The sequence below is a fragment of the Haliotis rufescens genome, unplaced genomic scaffold (genome assembly GCF_023055435.1).
Source record: "Haliotis rufescens isolate VD_foot unplaced genomic scaffold, xgHalRufe1.0.p SCAF_78, whole genome shotgun sequence".
Classification (NCBI taxonomy): domain Eukaryota; kingdom Metazoa; phylum Mollusca; class Gastropoda; order Lepetellida; family Haliotidae; genus Haliotis; species Haliotis rufescens.
The window spans coordinates 60,783-82,189 of NW_025964370.1; the positions used below are offsets into that span (position 1 = coordinate 60,783).

The 21,407-nt window shown below is 38.4% G+C and overlaps 1 protein-coding gene across 1 annotated transcript; it reads left to right on the top strand.

Moving 5' to 3' along the window:
• Window positions 1-867: 867 nt before the first annotated feature.
• On the top strand, window positions 868-16,485 carry LOC124121592 (sushi, nidogen and EGF-like domain-containing protein 1). The gene is made up of 9 exons (XM_046484611.2): window positions 868-891; window positions 5,705-5,765; window positions 6,604-6,789; window positions 8,554-8,703; window positions 9,939-10,052; window positions 11,796-11,984; window positions 12,781-12,930; window positions 14,706-14,819; window positions 15,849-16,485. Exons 1-9 carry the CDS (start codon window positions 889-891, stop codon window positions 16,430-16,432), a joined length of 1,551 nt encoding a protein of 516 aa, XP_046340567.2. The 5' UTR covers window positions 868-888; the 3' UTR covers window positions 16,433-16,485.
• Window positions 16,486-21,407: the final 4,922 nt, after the last annotated feature.

Genomic DNA, 21,407 nt, shown 5'->3' on the forward strand with positions numbered 1-21,407 from the left:
CTTCGAAATTGAATTTGGCGCATTTAATTCTACAGATAACCTAGCTCCACATTGAAAACACATTATGTATATCTTCCATGTCGTATGCTGTATTAGATTGATTTAAAGATAATTTGATAATATACTGCAAAGATAATTTCATTCCTCGTACTTTAAGTGATGGTTAGTCAGCCTCCACATAAAAACTGTTAATGGGAGAAATTCTGAAGGCTCCAAGGTCCTTAATGATGAATAGAATCCAGTATTTTCGATTGCATTTGCATGCACCTCCAAACACGATGGAGCCATAATTAAGTTTTGAACATGTGAGGGCTCTTTTTTGCACTTGTTTAACCTTCGACAGTTTTCCTTGGCGCAAAGATTATCTATTTTATTCATTGTCAAAGTTATGATAAAATGATAAGGGAATGGTGGTAAATTAAATTTTAGATCTCAGATTTGACAGTTGTATAGGGAAGAGTCAGCAGTTGTATTATATATATGGAATAGATTGTCGGATGTTTGTTTCATGTTGTGGAGCTTTCGGGGCCATTTGGTACAGGCGTTGTTATAATAAACATTCTAGATTTGACAGTTGTGTAGAGAAGGACCTTCAAAGCGTCACCAAACTGTAACGATGTATTATTATTGCATACAAAGGCAATAGGTGTCAAGGATTGTCTGTGGCAGTATGTGCAATACATGACATACAATACGCCAAATTATTAAACGTGCACGATATCGGCAATTCTCGCATTGATTTGGAGAGGTGGGAGTTCGGTGGTCTGTCAAAAATTCTTCTAATTAAAATACAGTTGTGACAGAATTCCCCCGCGAGCTAAGAGTATAAATAGTAGGCGTTGATCAAGCTTAACCATATGCTTGAAAAAGAAAGATACGACACACGCAATGGTAAGCATGAATGTTTCACATCTTTGAACAGTGTTGCCTGTAAATATTTCTTCAATGTATTTGCATAATGTAGCCTACGTTTATGTGTTTATTGCTAGCGTTCTGATGTAAAATACATACTATAAATATGTACACATACTTAATAAATTCTTGGTGTTTTGGTCTGCGGGACGTTCTGCGTCCTGGGAATATGGCCCAAATAGGATCGAACTAAACTGAAGACCTTGTCACAATGTGTCTTAATCCTGATTGTTCTTCACTCGTATATTGAGAAAATGCGTTTTCTATCTATTATTAAAAATACTAGTGTAAACTTTACAAAACAATATTTATTGATTATTTTCCTCTAATATTTCCTGGGTCAAATTTTGATCCTTTCTTATTGATAGGAGATATAATTTAAACCCCATGGTTAAATAATCTGGTAATAGTCTTTGCACAATTTCTGATGTTCATCTCCGCAACAATTCTACCTGCTGCGGGTGATCTACCATTTGAATATTTTTAATACTATTTACAACTTTCTGCACAGAAATTTCTTTATCTAACATATCAATAAATTCCATGAGAATACTAATGGCATCATTTTCCGAGAAAACATTTTTACTATTTGTTCAAATAAATTCTAAAAAGAACCAAACTATTGCTGGCTAAACAATCGATCTGAAATATCTTCAACTTATAATGATTACTAGATTTCCAGAATTCTGCGGAATTATTCAAGATATCAGCTTGTCTTGCTGTAGCTTTTAATAAACAATCATTTTGTGTTTAGATTTATTCTTAAAAAATATTTTATGTTACGTAAACAATTCCATCATTCTAAAATTTAGTACATCGAAATTTCTGTAATAACTTACATTTTGGAATTTTTGGGGCGGTCGGGTAGCTTTGTGATTAAAGTGTTCGATCGTCACGCCGAAGACCCGGGTTTGATTCTTGATATGGGCACAATGTGTGAAGCCCATTTCTGGTGTCCTGCACTGTGATGTTGCTGGAATATTGCTTAAAGCGGCGAAAAACCCACTCACTTACTCACTCAGAATTTTGATTTCTTCCAACTCACTGTCCCACAAGAGGAACATAATAAAAACTGTCTATTTCTTCCAGAATACAAACACACTCTTTACATATTATCATTTAACATGTTTAAAGCTAAATCGATCGTCACGCCGAAGACCCGGGTTTGATTCTTGATATGGGCACAATGTGTGAAGCCCATTTCTGGTGTCCTGCACTGTGATGTTGCTGGAATATTGCTAAAAGCGGTGAAAAACCCACTTACTTACTCACTCAGAATTTTGATTTCTTCCAACTCACTGTCCCACAAGAGGAACATAATAAAAACTGTCTATTTCTTCCAGAATACAAACACACTCTTTACATATTATCATTTAACATGTTTAAAGCTAAATCCTTTACAAATAAAATATTAAGTTCTTCATATTCCACACAATTTTCCATAAAGCCTGCTCTCAAATGGTCCTTGTTCTTGCTGCTTTCACTTACATTTCACCGAGGATTCAAATGGGTCATCATCAAGTAAGTCATCATGATAACTATCAACTTCTTTTCAGAAGGAAAAAATATTGGCCTGTGGCTAGGTTGAGTCAGGAGTAGACATATGTCTTAAGGTCCCAGAATCAAGTCAAAAATTGATGGTTTGGGCAGATTTCTTTCTCAGTTAATATCCTGGCCTTATAGTAGTTGATATGCAATTATTTGATATGTAACTTGTACCAATGTCTTTAATCAAAGATGTAATGTAGCGATGCTTACATGTAACGGCTATTTCAGGCCTTGTCAGTGGAAACAACTTAACAATGTTCATAGGGTCCGCCAGACTTTTGATGACATCTGGCTCGGGCAAATGGGTTTATTCCAATTCTGTTAACCCTTTTTCAGTTTGTGCATTCTACCTATGATGCCCTGACATCATCAGACCCTGATTTAACTCGCTATGAAAGAGGCTGGCGGATGGACGGAAATGTTTTATGTATTAGAAGGACCGCAATTTGGACCATTTCCATGTATGCTTAGGTTTGAAATGTTTGGGGGCAGTAAATGTTCCCGTCACAGATGCTTTCAATGGCATGTTAGTGACGTGTCGTGAAATTCCAAAAAAACATCAGAGCTCAGCAGATTTGTTTTGTCTCTGAAAATTAACACAGTCTCCGGGCTCCTATTTATAATATTTCATTAAGATAATTTAACAAATGTTGTTTCTGGAAGATATGTTGATTTCAGAGACTAGATGTTAGTCTTATAGGTTTGGAATACAAGACGAATCAATGGACACATAACTAATTTAATCTCTGCGGGCGCTCGGTATCGTTGCAGAGTCTGTTAACAAAGGCACAGCTCGTTAAGCTGGACAAAGGATGCTCAGTACATTTACGAGGGATATTTGATTGCAAGTGGCCATGGGGAAGATAAAACCCGTAGTTTGTTTGTAACATGACCACAGTGGACCGTTGGACGACAGCAAGTGCAAGTGAACACGAACATTTTAAGTGTTTACTTTTTATGAACAGATCACATTTATGTGAACCTTTTACTTGCACTATAACTTTCATAAAGTATTTAGGCCTCTATGTTTGTTTGTTTGTTGTTGAATGCCGCACTTAGCAATAATCCAGCTATATGACGGCGGCCATCCCCTAAAATTATGCTGTAAGCATCTGTCTTATCATATTTTGTCACAACATAATTGTGAAAGCTTAATGGATCCATGGCATAGTCAGCCTTATAATAAAGATATTCGTGTATGACTATATAATGAAATTAATCCTGTTGGGCCACTTCCTGGGAGTGAAGACCAAATGAAAGAACCTGGTTACAAAAATATAACATGCGAACTAACATACGAAATGCTTTATTTGTCATTTATGCCTTAAAGAATGTCAATCAGGGAAAAATCATGAATAAACTGAGCATGCGAAAATTTGAAACAATGTAAATTTGAGTATAGCATATTTAACATCCTACAATACACCTGAAAACGGATAAGACGGATTGGGGAAGATTGTATTTCTAATTGCATGTTGTCTGTTAAAATAAATAAAATATGACAACTCTGTGCCCCTTTAGGATTTTGGGTTTTAGACGACATGAATCGAGATCACAAAATATAAAGTTCTTGTAATTGTATGAAGTCGATGTCATTAACGTTCATTTCTCTTCAGCTTACTTTGTTGAACTGTTTTAACCCCAAAGGACAATTTCAATGCGTGAATGTTTCATGAATTACAAACGTAGATTCTAGGTTATTTTGGTAAAATGCATGTAGCGGTACATCTTCCGGATGTTTCAACAGAAAAAGGACCGCTGAAGCAGGTGACATCTTTCCTGCATTTGCGGATTAAAATATACAGAACATATAGTATCCTAGAACACATAAAGGGGACAATCCCATTGTTGTTTGTTCATTTATGGGAACTGGTATATATATGAGAATCATTTGCCAGACACTGTAATTCTCTACAAACAAAACTCGAATGTAAGTATTACACTTACTATATACATACTTATAATTGTTCTAATATGTATTTTCTACTGCGTTCATGTTAATGCAGTCATTATGCATGACAAATTAGAAGTTATGTGCCCTATCAAAATAAACCTGGTTTATGAACATATGAGTTGAGTTATGGAATCTATGTATTGTTATATTAGATATAGGGTATATAACAAATATTGATTTACGTCTCCAATGTCTTTTACCAACACAAAGTGCATATTATTTTATTATATAAGATACATTAAGATCAACCTACACAAACTGGAACATGGCATCAGAATTGAAGACCAACACGCCGATGGCATTTCTTTTTAAAATATTGATAAATAACATCAAAGTTAATAAATATTCATTGTTATACAATTATTTGTGACACCTTCAGAGGAATATTAATGTTATACAATCATTGGTGTTTCATGTATCAGTGAAAAATTTGACATCTCATTGATATTATATTTATTGATATTTCTCTGGAAGTGAAGGATGCAATTGTAAAACTGCAGACTGATTAACATTCAGGACTAACTCATAGGTTTGACTAACCGATATTGCCAAAGTGTTGTACCCTTGAGTATTTGTCTAAGTAAGTAGTGGTTATGCTATTGTGTCGTAGTTAACACTAGAAGGAAAATAAATAATCTGCTGTCTCTTAAAAGTTGTAAAATGACTCAGAACAAAGAAATCTAAGTTGTTGCTCATTAAAAGCTCCAATACTCCCACAGTAGCCACTATGAACGAATAACTTGGGTTTGATATCGGGTTACATTCGACAGAAACACTAGTACTATCGATAATACTGAAAAATGTCCAATATATTTCAAACGCCTGGAACTCTACAGATTTCTGACAGACAAACATTCCAAATACCATTTCATCACGTTTGAAACATGTGTAACTACTACTGCCAATTTGCATCGCTTTCAAACCATATCGAAACAGTTGGGGATTGATCTTATTTATTTCCAATGATTTCAAACCTGTACAAAACTGATCACCTAAATTCATTCGTTTCGTTATGTGTCAGCACCGTTAGGAATACATGGAAATAATTCATTTTATAAGCATACATTCCTATTACCTGGCAAATAAAGACAAAGCACATGCACATACCAATATAATTTCCCATAGGTGATTTCGCCTATGCGCATAGAATTCAACAATTCAAAAACGTATTCCAAACATTAGGGCATGCATGGAAATGCATCATGTCATGCACATGATTAAAAAGTCATAAAATAGAGAAGATAAATGAATAGTAGTTCAGATGACGGTCGTGAAATGTATCTCTTGCAGACAATGAAGAGACAAGTCCTTCCTCTCCTGCTGTTCCTTCTTCCGCACCATGCCCATAGTGGTAAGACCAGCGTGTTTTGTTTGAAATTTAATTCACATTATTTCTTCATTATTTTGAGAAGAATTAAAGAAGTAATTGAAAAGGAAGATAGATCGTTAAATAAAAAAACAACGTCATTAATACTTTCAAGGTTGCAAATGTTTAATGTTAAAGATCATACCCAAAAATAATATTTAAAAAATATAAATTCCGCAAAAACAATTTCATATGTGTGTTAAGAGTGATGCTGCCGATAGCGATAGCAGTTGACAATCCTTCTACTCAACTCCTTTATTAGGTGGACACAATTTTATGGATAACAACTTCTTTAATACTGTAAAATGCGACGTTTCGGTATAGATCATTATACCGTTGTCAAGCAAGACTTGACAAAGGTATGAGTCTTGCTTGACAACGGTATAATGATCTTTACCGAAACGTCCCTTTTTACAGTATTAAAGAAGTTGCTAACCATAAAATTGTGTCTACCTGGTCATACGTCAACATCTAAGTAATGCCTGTCAAACAATTTAACGCCTTTATTGTATATTTTTATTTCGAAAATCCTGGTTTCTTTGGTCCTGATTATTCGTCATGATATTGGCTGAATATTGCTGACTGTGGCTTTGGGGATTTCAAGATCTGATGTTGAAAAATACGCCTTTTACAGACAAAGATTACTGTCATTTTTGACATTATTGTTTTATTTAAAACAATCATAAGGAAACAAATTGGATTGAACATATCATGACCATTATCAATTTAATCCAGGTAAAACCGAATCTACTGTATAATTTTGTTACTGAAACTACTATATTGAGGATTTAATGTCATTAGCTTAATTGTTCACGTTTTCTAGGTAACACGTGCACAGATTTTACCAGGGAACAAGATACCCACAAGCGATGGCCACATGTTGGAGACCTCGATATGGATGATTCAAAGAAAATTGGAACGAGCTTGGTTGCATATGATTATGGTGTAATGTTGGATTTTCCACCCGGTGTAGGTTCTTGTGGAGGAAAGTATCCAATTTGGAGGAAAGGTATATTTGAATATGATCTCGTGTCAGAGGGTGGTGATGTGTTGTTTATTGTTGTTCTTCAAACATTTGTCCAAAAACGGTTTCGGCCCTCATTTGTCTGAAAACAGTGTTTGTCTCTACTGTCACTATACATTTCTACAAGACTCCAATTAAAGTGATTTAAATACAACCTCCTTCAAGATTCGTATTCTGCCATTTAAAACAATCCACTATAATACTGCGCGGTGCTGAAGCAATGGGGGGAAAATGATCTAATATATTAGTGAGTCAGTATTTTTAAATTCTGCTTTATTATGTTTTGCTTCTGACTTACGTTAAATTAAACACATTTGATATCTTGAAATCAGGTGAAGAGAAATATTATTCATGATGTAAATTGGGCAGTTATCTGTAAGCTGTCAGTTCTTTGTTTCTACCATGATTGAATACCTCAGTGATGAAAAGGTATACATTTTATAATGAGGGAGTAAACATATGCTCTGAAACGTTATTCCTTGTAATAATGAAGCTGACACCCAACATCTTTTTTAAAAACTTATGTCACTTTGAATGCTACGTCATGTTCTTTAGTTTCACAAATGTTAACATAACGCTTTTCAGGAAATTTATCCCTTTTGTCTTCATCTTTAATATATTTGTTTGTGTATAATACACACTTCATGTATTTGTATTGATTTTTGGCTCACCATCAGCCTACCAGCATTGTTATCAGGTGAAACAGATAACTCCATAAGATGAGAATGATTTTGACATTCTTGTTTTTGCTAATACCCAAAATATCATTTTAGCTGGTTCTGATCAAGATGTTGATATTGTTATAATGTTATAAATATCAAAGGATACGTAAGTTTCAAAAACTCAAGCGCAAAGATAGTGATTGTTTTGTGTCAGAGTCAAATTCTTTCTTTGAAAGGACAAGCTGGCGATTTGAAAAAAACACGGTTGGTCTTACCCATTCTCTTTGGTTTCACTTACGTGGAAGCGTCCTCAACCTCAATGACTTAAGGTTTTCTCCATATCATGATGATGATGGTCATTGTAGCAACTAATCTAGTGCAAGAGTCCGCACTAAGTATGTTTGAAACGAATTACATTATTACTCACATAAACAGTGTTCATTCCAACCTCATCTCCGTGGGGGTACAAACCTAAGGCACTAAAGGGTTTGCATTCCATTTATATTCTTGCCCTACTGGATATCCATTCGCTGCTTGGTTAACATTGGCACATTTCGAACATTAAGGCATTTGTCTAAGAAGACTCGGTATGCAGTTTTTGTTGGCAGTATCAGTATACCCGCCGTCATATAGCTGGAATATTGCTGAGTGCGGCGTTAAACAACAAACAAACAAAACAGTATCATATACAACCTTTTCCACTTTGTATACACTAGGGCCTGAGGTAAAACATGGCAACGCTAATATACCATTTACTTTATGTTTACAACCCGTGAAGATCCGGGTTGAGGATAAGTCTTCTGCAACCACTGCTTGCCGTAAGAGGCAACTATGCGTGTCATATGATCGGGCGGTCAGGCTCGCTGACTTGGTTGATGCATATCTTCGTATCCTCATTGCGTAGATCGATGCTCATGATGTAAATCACTGGACTGCCTGGTCCAGAACGCCGTCATATTACTGGAATACTGTTGATTGCATCGTTAAACAACAAACAAACGAACAAAGCTTCATGTTTACTTACCCCTTCGCTTCAGCGCATTGCCTTCATTCTATATGACATCGTTTTTTTTATGTTTTCTTGTAGAGCTAAAGGGAACCACTGTCTCGGTGGTGTGTGTTCAAAACGAAACCGACACATGTTCCACCACATTCGAAGTTGACACATTGAGGTGTTTCGATTTTTTTGAACTCTACACGATCAAGACCAATGTTAGTCGGAGTGTCTTCTGCCTTGGTGAGATTATGATATTATGAGAATTGTGATAATAAGTTTTTTGACATGAATCTACTTGTATATCAAGAACATAAATAATACCCATGAGTGGCCCTGTGACATAAGATACCGGATTTCGCTTTCTGAACGTTTCACCTACATGAAAGTTTGAAGCTGCGTTAGTAATACAGCCGTTTCGTGAAAAGGATGCACTCTGTAATAAAAGCATGAACCTTGGAACAGTTGTCGGCATTTCGTGTGAACTTGACCCACAACCTAAATATATTATGAAAAATGAAAATTTTGGAATGTATTTACCCAACATGACATCGGTCCCTTGCCAACCAAACCATTAGCCATTCACATTATGTATCAATAAAAACAAATTTTGTTCTTCAAATATTATGTTCTTGTCATTGTATTCACCATATGAGTATACAGTATTGGTATAGTTAATTGGCCTTAATGAGGTATGTCTTAAAGATATGCCGAAGAAGAAAGAAATGCATATTTTCAAATAAAGATAAATAGTATAATATGATCAAGTTATTTACTCTACAGATATAATAATGGGTACATACGTTCCAAAATGTTCATTTTTCGTTATATATTTAGGTTGTGGGTAATGTTTAACTGAGATATACGAGAAGTCCCATAAGGTCATTCCTGCATGGCGGCCATATTGGACTTTTTTTAGTGGCCCCATATCAGAAAATATTCAGAATGACATAATTACTTACAACTGTGCCACGTTTAATGTTTCTATCACCAAACAAACCCAACACAATTGACCCTCTATCTGTGACGAAATGGCTTCACTGTAAGACAAAGCCACTCCCCTATTGAAGCATTGTTATAACAAAGATCTTTACAGTTATGAACGTGCCGGTAACACGAAAAGGCGCACAATTTGCAGTACCCTTAACATCTCCAAGCCATTCAAGGTAGCCATTGTTGTAGGTTTGAATCCTTTGGTCTGCGACACCTTTGTCTTTTTTCTCATATGAAGTTGAAACATCGTAATATCGTTGAACAACCGCTTAAAACGACGTTATTCAGTACTCGTAGACGTAGACAATGTTTTCTAACAAACTCTAATCAATCGGAATCCTTAGGTATCGCATAAGTCGGGTGATCAGTAACATCTTCAGATCAGTATTATCTGATATTGATCTAAGGGGATTAGTTTTGAAGAATAGAATCATTTCATAGTGTATGCTGTATAACAATCTTCACGAATTGCTCATTTCTTGCAGCACCTAACTACTGTAGGAGTACGCCATGTGCAAATAGAGGAAAATGTATTGCAGGCCGTGACGGTTTCACATGCGCATGTAAGACAGGATTTACAGGTCGTACGTGTGATGGCGGTAAGTACTCAAGTGACCCATGAAGACCCGGGGAAGAATAGGTCTTCAGCAACCCATGCTTGCAGTAAAAGGCGACTAACGGGATCGGGTGATCAGGCTCGCTGACTTGGTTGATGTATGTCATCGATCCCAATTGCGTGGATCAATGTTCATGATGTAAATCACTGGATTGTCTGGTCCAGACTTGATTATTTACAGACCGCCGTCATATAGCTGGAATATTGCTGAATGCGGCGTTAAACAGTAAACCAAACCAAACCAAGTTCTCAAGTATTGTCAATCATAAAAAAAAAATTAACAATATGTTGTTCGTCCTATTAACTCAAACTTTAAGTTAGCGATTGGGTAGCCTTGTGGTTAATCTGTAGTCAGCGCTTTGATTGATGGCATGTCATCGATTACCATCGTCCATAGGACGTTCAGTCACTGGTTTCCCTGACCCTTACTTTGGTTATTCACAGACCGCTTTACATAACTGAACGTTTGTGGGTTGCAGCTTTAGAAACAATATAAACAATGTTTTTTACTAAATATGGAACAGTCAATTGCTCTTATGTATATTACAACCTTGTTGAAAATAAAAACAAGATAGTCATAAGAAATCCCCGACTACATCATAGTAATTATGTGAATCACCATCAGATAGTGAAGATACGACCTGTACGTGACAAGGCGAGTGTACCAAGTCCCAGTGGTGCCACCCGTCACAAACAAATCCAAAGGCAATTTATTTGTAGACTTGAACAAAGACGGGAAACATGTCGTACAGGTCTAAACGGAATTGCATTGACATAATTTGTCTGTGATGCTTTGGAAATGTCCTCTACATGTCTACCATAACACCTGTTTGAAAACTCATATAAGGCCTTGAGTATTGAAAGTTTCGTAGAAAGAGGATGCCCTAATACATCACAAATGTAAATATAATTGCCAAGAGCTTCTGGAGTATTGCTCGATATGAAGGGAATGTTGAAGTCGTGCACTGGTCATACAGTCGTGATACTAGCTTTTGTCACTGAAACATTATGCACGGACATAAATATACAAAAAGGGTTTCATTGGTATATTTTAGTTTAGGGCCGCGTTACTCAGAGTGATCTTAACTCCACGACTGCCGGAAATGCGTTAAATGTGTTAAAGCATGGACTAATACCGATTTGTGCAACGGAGCCAAGCTTGGTAAATCAGTAGAAGAGATTTGGCAATTTGACCATTATTGAACGATAATCGACATAGATGCTCTTTAAGATAATCTTCTTGGCCAAATCCCCGTGTTCTACCAATCCGAGCACATATTCCTATCCACGTGCATAAAAAGACCCGATCAGCAAAAGGGAAGCACAACTGGCGCCAATTGAAATGCTTCCTTCTTGACTGAATGTCCCATCCAAAATTTCATATTGATTCTTCTGTGAGGAGGTCTTGCATTTCGCCAACTTGAAGGAATGAAGTGTCCCTTAAGTGTGTCGTGTGGAATAGAGGTAAACACAGAAATCCAAAAGTGTAATTCAAAAAAAAAAATTCCGTTATTAATGTCAAATACACAGCTATACCAGAAATAACATGAGTTCTGGTAGATATGGTTAGCATGTGTTTAATACGTGTAACGTTTACCATGTGACAACAAATTCTGACAAAACGAATTATTTCTCTTTGCCTGATTTCGAGGGTCAGTTATTTGCTTTAAGTACTAGTAATCATTTAACGAATATTTGAGCAAAGTTTCTTTTATTATACTTGTAGATCCTTGTACTGTTTCAACAATGATACCAGACATAGAGAAAAGAGGGCCATCTAACACCCACGCTGGACAAGTCAGAGATTCGACCAGTCTAAAGGCTGGGTGGTACGACTCCTTCAATGACACAAAAATACTGACCCGGCCTGTTTTTGGTCCGGCATGTGGGGACAGTTTTCCATTTTGGCTCAAAGGTTAGCAGTTTTATTTCCGACAAAAACGCGTTCAAAGACGAGTGTCGGTCCGTATTGCGGCCGGCAATCCGTCAGGTTTCTCATGCAGTTAAATGTTACATGTTTTCCAAGATATTGATCAGGGTTGGGGTTGGGGTTGATCAGTGTTTACTCACTCATGGGTTTTTAACACATACTGATCCCATAAATATCCATCATTCTTGTCATTCAATATTTCTTTTTCAGTCACTGGATTGTCTTAACCAGAGCATATTTTTTACTGCTGATTGCAATGTAAAATACAAACAAGCCGAAATAGAGACAGTGTTTATTCATTTTAATTCTATCAAGTTGGGTGATGTTCTCTAATACCCTTTGTATCAAGTACGACCGTGTTTACCCTTTATGTTCTTATGTTTTGTGTAAACCTGGTGTCTCCACTTTTACTTAACACTGTGAGTGAGAAGAAAATGCTAAATATACCTTTTCATAAGCATGTACTAAAGGTTTCTTTTCTGGTGACTGAAACGGTTATTATTATTATTCATCAGCAAGTTTGTAATAAATATGGCGATGTCTTCCTTTCGCACCATCGACTGATAAAGGAGTCGTAATACAATTTGATTCCAGTTCCAGTATCGCTGAATGATGTGTTCTGAAGTGAACCGAGAGGCTGATTTGCCGCGCACTTTATAGAAGCAGAAGCATTACGAAAATTTCAATTCAGATTTTGCCATTTTTTTATTTTTTTTTTTAAGAGAGATATACAATTAAAACATTTCCTGTTCACACGTTCATATGTTGTCCTGTTTCACAGAGATAAGAGGTGACATGGCAGTGTTATGTCTGTCTACGCCTTTGCTTGCATGTTACGCAGCGTACATGACTACACCGACCCAGAATTGCAGCGACGGTAGACAAGTGTTCAGGTTCGCGAAACCCGACGGTCCATTTTCGTACTGCTATGGTAAGCTTTTTTTTGTTTGTTTGTTGTTTAACACCGAATCCCATAGGGCCTGTATCGCTCACCTTGATACGCAATCATGACAAAATATAAATATGCATTGTACATGTATATAATACTGCAAATATTTCGTAAGTTTGACTCTGTCAGCTTTTAAAATGGGTGAATGGCAAATTTGACAGCATGAACGTGTATTTCTCTAGATACAAATGTAGCATAAAGATCTGAACCGTTTTCATGTTTGGATCCAGGATAAATCATATTAAAGGTATTATTCTCTTCATAACAAACAAATGTATACAATGTATCTGTTAATTATAGGGTAGGGATGATATTGGTTTGCATGTTATGGTCAAGGTTCTAATTCCTTTACGAGTGCCGGACAGATGAAAAGAAGGACCAGCACTGGTAGCATATGTGCATTCCTCTCATTATACTCTCAATTGTACATATGTTAATACGATGGGGATCTTAACTGTGTCCAGGTTATGAACTCTGCGCCGCCCTTCAGTCCCTTGGGGGTGGGGGGTGGCGATTGTGAATTCCAACCTCATTAGAATACTTCCAACCAAACATAGTTGATGTCCATCTCTGATGTCCGGAGAAAAAGTCATTTAAAGCATATTACCCTTTGAGCCCCGCCCCTCAGTCCCCGGGGTGGGGGTAGGATTCAGCCCCTCCATTTCTCCAATTTGAATCCCCACAACCTTGGGATGCTTCCAGTCAAATTTAGTTAATTTCCAATAAGTGGTTCAGAAGAGGCCGTTTGGGTAAATTGTTGACGTACGGACGACGGACGCCACGGTATGGCATAAGCTCACCTTGGTCCTTCTGACCCGTTGAGTTAATATTCGAGTCTGGACCTGGCAATCCAGTGATTGCCATCATGATAATCAATCTACCTTTTTTTGGATACGATGACATGCATCTAGCAAGTCTGACCACCCGATCCTGAAGTCCCATCTTACGACAAACATAGTCGCTATTTTCAGGAAGCATGGGTTGCTGAAGACAAATTCTAAACCGGATCTTTGTACATGTACATGCGTTCAAAAAATAGTCAGTGTCGCAAATGTTGCTCATTGTGATTCGAGAAACCCAGCATTTGGGGTGAACGTCGCTTTCAAGACTATGTTGTGCATGCACTTGTGTTTGACTGCTTGTACTAGTCTGGACTTTCGCACAGTGCTAGCCAACTGAGACACGAAGAATCAGTTCAACAGACTGCACGCCGACTAATCCGAATTTTAACCCCTAAATGACAATCATCAGGCAAGGTAACCAAAAGTACCATATTTTAACGTATTTTGGTTTGACGCGAATTGGGATAGAACCACCAACCTTCAGCTCGCCTGACAGACGCTCTAACCACTTCACCAAGGACGCGTCCCATTCCCCAAAATGACATTTCCTGTCTGTTGATCGTTTGTCATGTCAGCGAATCGCGATGTTTATTGCCTTGTGGGGATGCGTATGTTTGGAATTTGATCCACGCAGAAACAGTAATCTGCCTGGCTGATTGATCGGCGGTCACGTGACCGCTTCTGGACAAGTAAAAATTGGAATTTTTCTCTTATAAATTTATGCGTATATATCACAGAACCCATATATCCCGTGGGTGTCAGTGCTGAATAATGATTTATAGTAAATAGTAATTTACTTTTAAGCACAATATACTCTCGAAACCAGCTACATAATTTGACGTTAATATGAGAACCAGAAGCCTATTCTAACCCGAATCCCCATCGGGTATTCGTAAATGTACCTCTTTATTCCAGATGTAGATGCATGTGTCAACAATCCCTGCCTGAATAATGGAACTTGTGAGGCGAAGAAGGGCGAGTTCACCTGTAGTTGTCAACAAGGTTACAGGGGACTTGAATGTGAAACAGGTAACGTTATTTAGATTGTTTGTTTGTCTGTTGTTTAACGCCGCACTCAACAACATTCCAGCTATATGACGGCCGTCTATTAATAATCAATGGCCAGTCTGGACCAGACAATCCAGTGATTAACATCATTGGCATCGATCTACGCAAATGGGATACGATGACGCGCATCCACCAAGTCAGCTAGCCTGACCACCCGATACTGTTAGTCGCCTCTTTCGACAAGCATAGTCGCCTTTTACGGCAAGCATGTGTTGCTGAAGACCTATTCTTCCCCGGATCTTCATGGGTCTCAATAACATGAGTATACAGTGAATTGCTTTAATCCTGGTAGTGTGATTCCGACCCGTAAAGATCCGGGGTTAAAATATGTCTTCAGCAACCCATGTGCTTGTCGTAAGATTCGACTAGCAGGATCGTATGATCAGACTCGGTGACTTGGTTGATGTATGCCATCGTATCATTATTGAGTGGATCGATGCTCATTATGTCAATCACTGGAATTTCTGGTTAAGCCTATTTACAGAGCGTCGGCATAGAGCTGGATCATTGCTGAGTGCGGCGTTAAATAATAAACAAACAACACACAACTGTAGTTCCAAGTGAAATCGTCCTGATTAACAAATTTCCTGATTAAATGCCTTAGGTACATGGTATTCCCTTTAAATAATAACAATTCCAAACGGCACTCGCCAAGAAGAGATATTTTTAGATTAACGGGATCCAGACAAACGGCACACTTGCTTTCGTTGTGTGTGGTATGTTAATTGTGTAACTGGATTATGGCTTGCTCTTAAATTTAATGTGCAAATATATTAAATGTCAAAAGAAAATCACGAAATATGTTTAATCAGACTTGATTGTTCACATGTCGCCGTAAAATAGATAGTATATCGTCACCTCCAAGAGTCTTCAAGAAAATGAACTATGAATGTGATCGTCACACTTACCTTGTTTAATTTAATGTTTGTCCGGATGGCCTTATTCTCATGTTCATAACGATGAACGTCAATCTCATGTGTTATGTTACAGAATGCAAACCAAAGGTACTGGACCTGCTCATCATAGAGGACATTTCTACCTCTGTCAGACACAGTGAATATGAGAAAATGAAGACCTTTGCGGTGGATGCCATCAGCAACATACGCATAAGCCCTGCCGGAACTAACGTGGCTTTCATGGTTTTCTCGGGAAAAGCTGAAGTCGTATTCCACTTAAATACATACCGTGACAACAAGGCAAGCGTCATGGCAGCCATCTATTCCCAAACACACACAGGGGGGAGCACATTCCTCGGAGATGCCATCCAACTAGCAACGTCTGAAGTCTTCACAGAAACCAATGGCGATCGGTCTGACGCCGAAAACGTGGTACTTCTCTTCACTGACGGGAAAACCAGCGCTGATGAAGATGTGCAAAGTAGCATTGATGAGTTGAAAGCTATGGCGGAAGTGTTTGTGGTGACAGTCACCGCACAATCGGACAACACTACCGTCGACATCGTAGCTTCTTCACCAGCCCTGAGTCACGTGTTTCACATCGATGCTCCTGAAACTGCTAGCAGCATCAAGAACGTCACCGCGGGCGAGATATGCGCAACGATACCTCCTGCCTAACCAAATAAATAACTTGAATAAAATCGTGAGATTTTAGAGCAAAGTTATTCAAATTCAATAGTTTTGTCATTTTTTATTTAATTCTTTAAAGTAGCCTTCGCAATATTTATAATGTACTTGTCGTAAGAGGCGACTAACGGGACCGGGTGGTCAGGCTCGCTGACTTGGTTGATGCATGTCATCGATCCCAAATGCGTGGATCGATACTCATGACACTGGATTGTCAGGTCCAGACTCGAGTATTTACAGACTGCCGTCATATAGCAGGAATGTTGCTGAGTGCGGCGTTAAACACAAACAAACAAGCAATGGACCGTAATTAGGTAAAAAAATAATTTACGGCGCCAAATTTCGAACTCAGTCTTGACAAGAATCTCTTAGATAAGCGTGCACTCTTTCATTCATGTATCTCCTGAAGTTTATGAGAACAGCTGTTACCGTACATTATGCCTGTGACCAATCTGCGCCTGGCGTCTCGGCGGGCTAGTTCCAGTATAAAGACTGCGTCTGGACAGATTAAATGTATTGAACCAGTATCCAGTCTGCGTCTAGTCAGTATAACGGCATTGAACCACTACCCAGTCTGCGTCTAGTCAGTATAACGGTATTGAACCACTACCCAGTCTGCGTCTAGTCAGTATAACGGTATTGAACCACTACCAAGTCTGCGTCTAGTCAGTATAACGATATTGAACCAGTATCCAGTCTGCGTCTAGTCAGTATAACGGTATAAACCAAGTATTCAGTCTGCGTCTAGTCAGTATAAAGGTATTGAACCACTATCCAGTCTGCGTCTAGTCAGTATAACGGTATTGAAACACTATCCAGTCTGCGTCTAGTCAGTATAACGGTATAAACCAAGTATTCAGTCTGCGTCAAGTCAGTATAACGGTATTGAACCACTATCCAGTCTGCGTCTAGTCAGTATAACGGTATAAACCAAGTATTCAGTCTGCGTCTAGTCAGTATAAAGGTATTGAACCAGTATCCAGCCTGCGTCTAGTCAGTATAACGGTATTGAACCAGTATTCAGTCTGCGTGTAGACAGTCTAACGGTATTGAACCAGTATTCAGTCTGCGTCTAGTCAGTATAAAGGTATTGAAACAGTATCCAGTCTGCGTCTAGTCAGTATAACGGTATTGAACCAGTATTCAGTCTACGTGTAGACAGTCTAACGGTATTGAACCAGTATTCAGTCTGCGTCAAGTCAGTATAACGGTATTGAACCAGTATCCAGTCTGCGTCTAGACAGTTTAACGGTATTGAACCAGTATTCAGTCTGCGTCTAGTCAGTATAAGGGTATTGAACCAGTATTCAGTCTGCGTCTAGTCAGTATAACGGTATTGAACCAGTATTCAGTCTGCGTGTAAACAGTCTAACGGTATTGAACCAGTATTCAGTCTGCGTCAGACAGTCTAACGGTATTGAACCAGTATTCAGTCTGCGTGTAGACAGTATAACGGCATTGAACCACTACCCAGTCTGCGTCTAGTCAGTATAACAGTATTGAACCCGTATCCAGTCTGCGTCTAGTCAGTATAACAGTATTGAACCACTATCCAGTCTGTGTCTAGTCAGTATAACGGTATTGAACCAGTATCCAGTCTGCGTCTAGTCAGTATAAAGGTATTGAACCAGTATCCAGTCTGCGCCTAGTCAGTATAACGGTATAAAGCAAGTATTCAGTCTGTGTGTAGATAGTATAACGGCATTGAACCACTACCCAGTCTGCATCTAGTCAGTATAAAGGTATAAACCAAGTATTCAGTCTGCGTCTAGTCAGTATAACAGTATTGAACCCGTATCCAGTCTGCGTCTAGTCAGTATAACAGTATTGAACCAGTATCCAGTCTGCGTGTAGACAGTATAACGGCATTGAACCACTACCCAGTCTGCGTCTAGTCGGTATAAAGGTATAAACCAAGTATTCAGTCTGCGTCTAGTCAGTATAACAGTATTGAACCAGTATCCAGTCTGCGTCTAGTCAGTATAACGGTATTGGACCAGTATCCAGTCTGCGTCTAGTCAGTATAACGGTATTGAACCAGTATACAGTCTGCGTCTAGTCAGTATAACGGTATTGAACCACTATCCAGTCTGCGCCTAGTCAGTATAACGGTATTGAACCAGTATCCAGTCTGCGTCTAGACAGTATAACGGTATTGAACCACTATCCAGTCTGCGTCTAGACAGTCAAACGATATTGAACCAGTATCCAGTCTGGATAACGGTATAAACCAAGTATTCAGTCTGCGTCTTGGCGGTCTAGCGGTCTAGACAGTCTAACGGTATTGAACCAGTATCCAGTCTGCGTGTAGACAATCTGACGGTATTTAACCAGTATCCAGTCTGCGTTCAGACGAGACGGTATTGTTTTAGTGGCCAGTCGAGGCTGAGCCAACATCACTGTTTACCAGACAGATCTTTCGTATTGAACTGCAAAGCCACATTATTGTATTATCCTAACAGTTAATTATGAATTCCCACACAACATAAGTGTTATTGGTACAATGTTTCATCATAGTGCTTTAGCGTCTGTATTAGTAGTGAGTGGCATGTGGACTTTCACAGAAAGAGACTTAGCAATAACTATTTTTGCGACACAAATGCGATACCCATGGGGATTAGATGTTTGCTAGGCTACATTGACCACCGCGCATCTGAGCAGATGTCTTTTAAAATACGTCAATAGATTAACCTATAAACGACGGTTCTCTTTAATCCAACATATACACGCCTTGAGTTTGAAAAGCAATGACAAAATATCAGTACTATCGATATACCATGTACTTCTTTACTATTACAAAGAAATATCAAGCACAAAATTGCATCTGTGTGTGAGTGCGTGTTGGTTTCTTCACTAGCGATTGCACAAGGCTATAAGCTTGTGTTTTTTTCTGTTTATTTTGTAACGCAACACTCAACAATAGCTATAACATCCCGCTTAATTACGGTGGAGTAATCGAGTATGGATCAGAAAAAATCCAGTAATTGAGATGATGAGCATCGAGCCACGCATAATTAGGATACGAGGACAAGCAAACCAATCAAGCCACCGAGCCTGACCCCAGGTGCATTTAGTCGCCTTGTTTGTTTCTTAGGTAATGGAAAATTGAAAGAACACATTGCAAAAATGTAATGTCTATTTAACACATTCCTGCAACAGATTGTGAAAAGTAATCTTTGGCTGAGTACTTTCGTGTACAAAAAATTGGTTCCATGAAGACTGGGGTAGGAAATGAATTTGCAGCCACAGCCACATTTTAGAAATGAGTATTTGTGCCGAAAGATTTTATTATTGATTTTCAAAGGTAAGATGTCTCAGGTGGACATCAGCTGTTGTGTATTGCTTCCAATTTCAATTTTATAAAAAATGATTTTTTTTCTTAAAAAATAAAACCATGTAGAAGAATTCTTCAGTCTAGTTCTTTTTTGTTGGATATAATATCGCTGACTTAAGATCTTTTCAATTGAAAATTAAACATATGATAAAATCAACTGAGAGGTATGGTTTCGTTTTCTCTTAACTGTATAAATAATATGCAGTTCAACTGCTGATTGGTGGCGTGCCCAGGCATCGTTAATAATTTACAATTGTACACTCACTTAAGTTTATTTCGATATTATTTTTACAGTTTTGTTACAAACGTCATACATCATCTATTCTCTGGTTCTAAACTTATAGATTTAGATATTTTTCTGTAATCGGTAAATAAGAGCTCTGCTTGGTATCGGAAAATAAATCCAAACAAAAAAACATCTTTTACTTCGCCCCCTTCAAACATATATGACGTCATGCAGCAGATAAAGCGAAAATTGGCCGATAGATGTTACGAAAATAGAGATGACGCATACACATACAATGATGAATCAGTGAACATGTATGTACGTGTAAGAAGTACACCATTGCAATGAGTGGCACATTGTTTACGCATCAGTTGAGGTCATATGTTACACCGGTTTGCACCATATTTCATTTCTAGCACGGCTTGTCAGGGCTCGTAGTAAACGGTTTTTGTCCTGGGGGGCGGTGGGGTAGCCTAGTAGTGAAAGCGTTCGCTCGTCAAGCCGAAGACCCGGGTTGAATTCCCCACATGGGTACAATGTGTGAAGCCCATTTCAGTTATTCCCCGCCGTGATAATGCTAAAAGTGGCGTAAAGCCATACTCACTCACTCACCTTTTGCCCTGGGCCCCGTTCCTCAAAGCAATCATAGATCTAAGGTGATCGTAAGTCCCATACTTTAACATAGACTTACGATCATTGTAGCGCTAAAATCGCTTTGAGGAACGAGGCCCTGGACCGATTCATTAAGAGATTACATGCGAGAGACTTCATACCCTAAGTTAAATATACTTCGGATATACTACTTGTCCCGAACTTCGATTTACTATGGATCATAGACATGTGTGTGGGTGTAGCTTAAATGTATGTACTGGTTTCTTTCAATTAAGGTGAACGTCTGAGACCTGCATCACCTTCGGATTTTCCCCCACAACTAGCTGACACACCATGAAATAACTGAAATACAGGGCGTTTACCCCAACTCACTCTTCACATTACGAAAGAAGTTCCTGTTACATCTTTACATTTGTGCAATGTGATCATTTTCTTTTCACTGTTTGGATGATGCGGAAAGGCCGGATTATGTGTGTGATCCTCGAACTTCTCAAAGAAAATGAAAAGCAATAGCTGGAGCTGTAAGGAAAAGATAGAACAATTCCTGAAAGAAGTGCTGTTAATTAAGTAGAATTGACGTTTATGTCGCCAGCGTTACATCTCACTTGAGAGCAGGCGATGAGCCAATGTGCTGTTTGCGTGACTGTTGATGACAAGTTCACAGCAGTTGGTGCGGACAGTCAATTAGGCTCTGCTAGCACTTCTCCGTGTGGTCATTTTTTCCGCGGAGCTATGTTTTGAAAATCCAATAAGTAAAACGTATATTTGGTCTAACCCCTTGCACATATGCACGT

What these genes read in the sequence shown, in the direction of transcription:
- LOC124121592 (XM_046484611.2), top strand. An exon ending in TCCGCACCATGCCCATAGTG is followed by an intron (nt 5,766 to 6,603) that starts GTAAGACCAGCG and finishes CACGTTTTCTAG; the next exon opens with GTAACACGTGCACAGATTTT. An exon ending in TCCATTTTCGTACTGCTATG is followed by an intron (nt 12,931 to 14,705) that starts GTAAGCTTTTTT and finishes TCTTTATTCCAG; the next exon opens with ATGTAGATGCATGTGTCAAC.